The sequence below is a fragment of the Penaeus vannamei genome, chromosome 40 (assembly GCF_042767895.1).
Source record: "Penaeus vannamei isolate JL-2024 chromosome 40, ASM4276789v1, whole genome shotgun sequence".
Taxonomy (NCBI): domain Eukaryota; kingdom Metazoa; phylum Arthropoda; class Malacostraca; order Decapoda; family Penaeidae; genus Penaeus; species Penaeus vannamei.
The window spans coordinates 4,651,718-4,654,217 of record NC_091588.1 but is presented as its reverse complement, the minus strand read 5'-3'; the positions used below and the strand labels follow the sequence as shown (position 1 = coordinate 4,654,217).

General features: G+C 29.1%; 2 protein-coding genes across 2 annotated transcripts in view; both read right to left on the bottom strand.

Annotated features, from left to right (window-relative positions):
• The window catches only part of LOC113824516 (dr1-associated corepressor homolog), a 1,542-nt gene extending 1,461 nt beyond the window's left edge, over positions 1-81 (bottom strand). The window contains exon 1 of the mRNA XM_070117240.1: positions 1-81. This exon is cut by the window's left edge and continues 4 nt beyond it. Coding sequence (XP_069973341.1) covers positions 1-15 — 15 coding nt within the window. The 5' untranslated portion in view covers positions 16-81.
• A 2,216-nt stretch (positions 82-2,297) lies between these two features.
• Positions 2,298-2,500, bottom strand: part of LOC113815818 (probable ATP-dependent RNA helicase ddx42) — a 1,703-nt gene continuing 1,500 nt past the window's right edge. The window contains exon 3 of the mRNA XM_070117294.1: positions 2,298-2,500. This exon is cut by the window's right edge and continues 59 nt beyond it. Coding sequence (XP_069973395.1) covers positions 2,418-2,500 — 83 coding nt within the window. The 3' untranslated portion in view covers positions 2,298-2,417.

Here is a 2,500-nt window from a genome sequence, read left to right as displayed (position 1 = left end):
AACGAGAACCTTCATGTCTGTGGCGTGCGGAGGGGTGCGTCCGACTATGACCTGTGTGCTATGCCTCGTCCTTATATAGTCCGGCTGTGAAGGGCGGGGCACTCACTGTCAGAGGTCGGGGCAGGTCCTGGTAGGGGAGAAAGGAGCAGGCCGGCTATTTGTCACGCTATGATAGCTTGCGTTTTGAATGGATTGGACTAACACAACACCAATCATATGAATAACAGCGCCATGGATTCAGATGTGAAATATCCGTGGTTTGTACGAAACTAAAGTCTAATATGAATATGGCTGATAGGAACCAATACTTACTTCTCAATATATCATGTGTTTTAACCTTCATTTGTGTATGAATACACGCATTTATATATGGTTATATGAATATATATATATATATATATATATATATATATATATATATATATATATATATATATATATATTATATTTGTGTATATGTGTGTACCTATGTATTATATATATATATATATATATATATATATATATATATATATATATATATATATATATATAAAGATAAATATGTGTGTATGATGTATTTATTCATACACAAATACATGTATATATCTACACACACATACATAGATATAGATATATGTGTGTATGCATATATATATATATACATACATATATATATATATATTATATATATATTTATATATGTATATATATATGTATATATATGTATATATATGTATATACATGTATATATATATATATATATATATATATATATATATATATATATGTATATGTATGTGTGTATATATGTATGTATTTGTGTATGTATATACACATATTTATCATCATATATACATGATACATAGGTAAACACATACACACAGATATATATATATATATATATATATATATATATATATATATATATATATATATATATATACATATATATACGTACAATTATATATGTGTATGTGTGTATACATATATACACGCATTTGTGTGCATTTGTGTACCTATGTATCATGTATATATAAAGATTAATATATGTGTATGATGTATAGATACATGCACAAATACATATACACGCATATATATATATATATATATATATATATATATATATATATATATATATATATATGTATGTATATATATATACATGTGTGTGTGTGTGTGTGTGTATGTGTGTGTACATATACATACATATATATGTATTTATTTTTTTATTTCTGTGCAGGAACACAAACATATGCGCGCGCATGCACACACACACACACACGTACATATATATGAATACATATATCTATATTTATAAAGTGTTTGCATCTCTTGTATACCAAAAATAGGTCTACTGAAATATGTAAACAACTAATCTCATTAACAGTGAGAAAGGACTATTTGAATCTCTTGTATACTAAAAAAAGTAGATCTATTCCAATATGTAAACAACTAATCTCTTTAATAGCGAGAAAGGAGTAATGTCAGTATTGGACCTGCATAGCACCGCAATCTGCTCGTCCGTTTCACAAACCCTCTAAACTAACACGCAGGACAACGACCACTGAAACGCTTCAAGTTGTTCACGGAAATCCATGTACTTTCAGTAGCAATTTGATTCTGAAAATGTCTGATTATAGGCGGTAGTGGCGACATCTGAGTTTAAAGCAAAAGAAACATATTCATTCATGATCTTTGGCATACCTATGAAGAATGAACCGGGCGTGAGACAATTCAAGTTATAGTCATTACGTTATGTATCTAAATCTGTCGGCACACATTCATGTAATCACACTTACATACACTATAGAAATATATATCAATAAACAGATATAGATACAAATAGATATAGATGTAGATATATACATTATGTAAACAAACACGTGTGTGTACAAAATCAATTTCATTGCAGTGTTTGCTGTTTCCAAGCCAAATTCCCTACAACGAAGCTGGTTAAGCGACAACACCGTAAGAAACTCGTGTTGTTGCAACACGTGAAGGGATGGACATTGTGTCACGTTTCCTGGGAAATAGGTTGCTGAAAAGAATTTTTATTTCATTTTTTTATTGTATATATATATGTATATATATATATATATATATATATATATATATATATATATATATATATATATATATATATATATATTAAGCACCGTTTTATTTATGCTGTAACGCTAGAATTTATTACTTTTACAAAATAAGTTTACAAAAATGAAATTTTTCCTTGTAGTTATCGTCTCATCTGACAATTTTATCTCTCTGGCTTTGTTTTCACAATAAAGAGGTGCATGTTCAAAATGATGAAACACAGCATTTCTTTGGTTAATTTATTGGAAAATACACTTCATATACTGAAGGTACAGATAAGCTTCCTCCTTGTACTACGCAAGAACAAAATAATCTGTCTTTGTAAAGGTTAGTCTTTGATTCTCTTAAAAAGATTTATCTTCGGGGCGTCCAAACTGCTCGTTGGTGTAGAAGTAGTTGGAGGATTCCTGGCAGGGGATGGCGGACG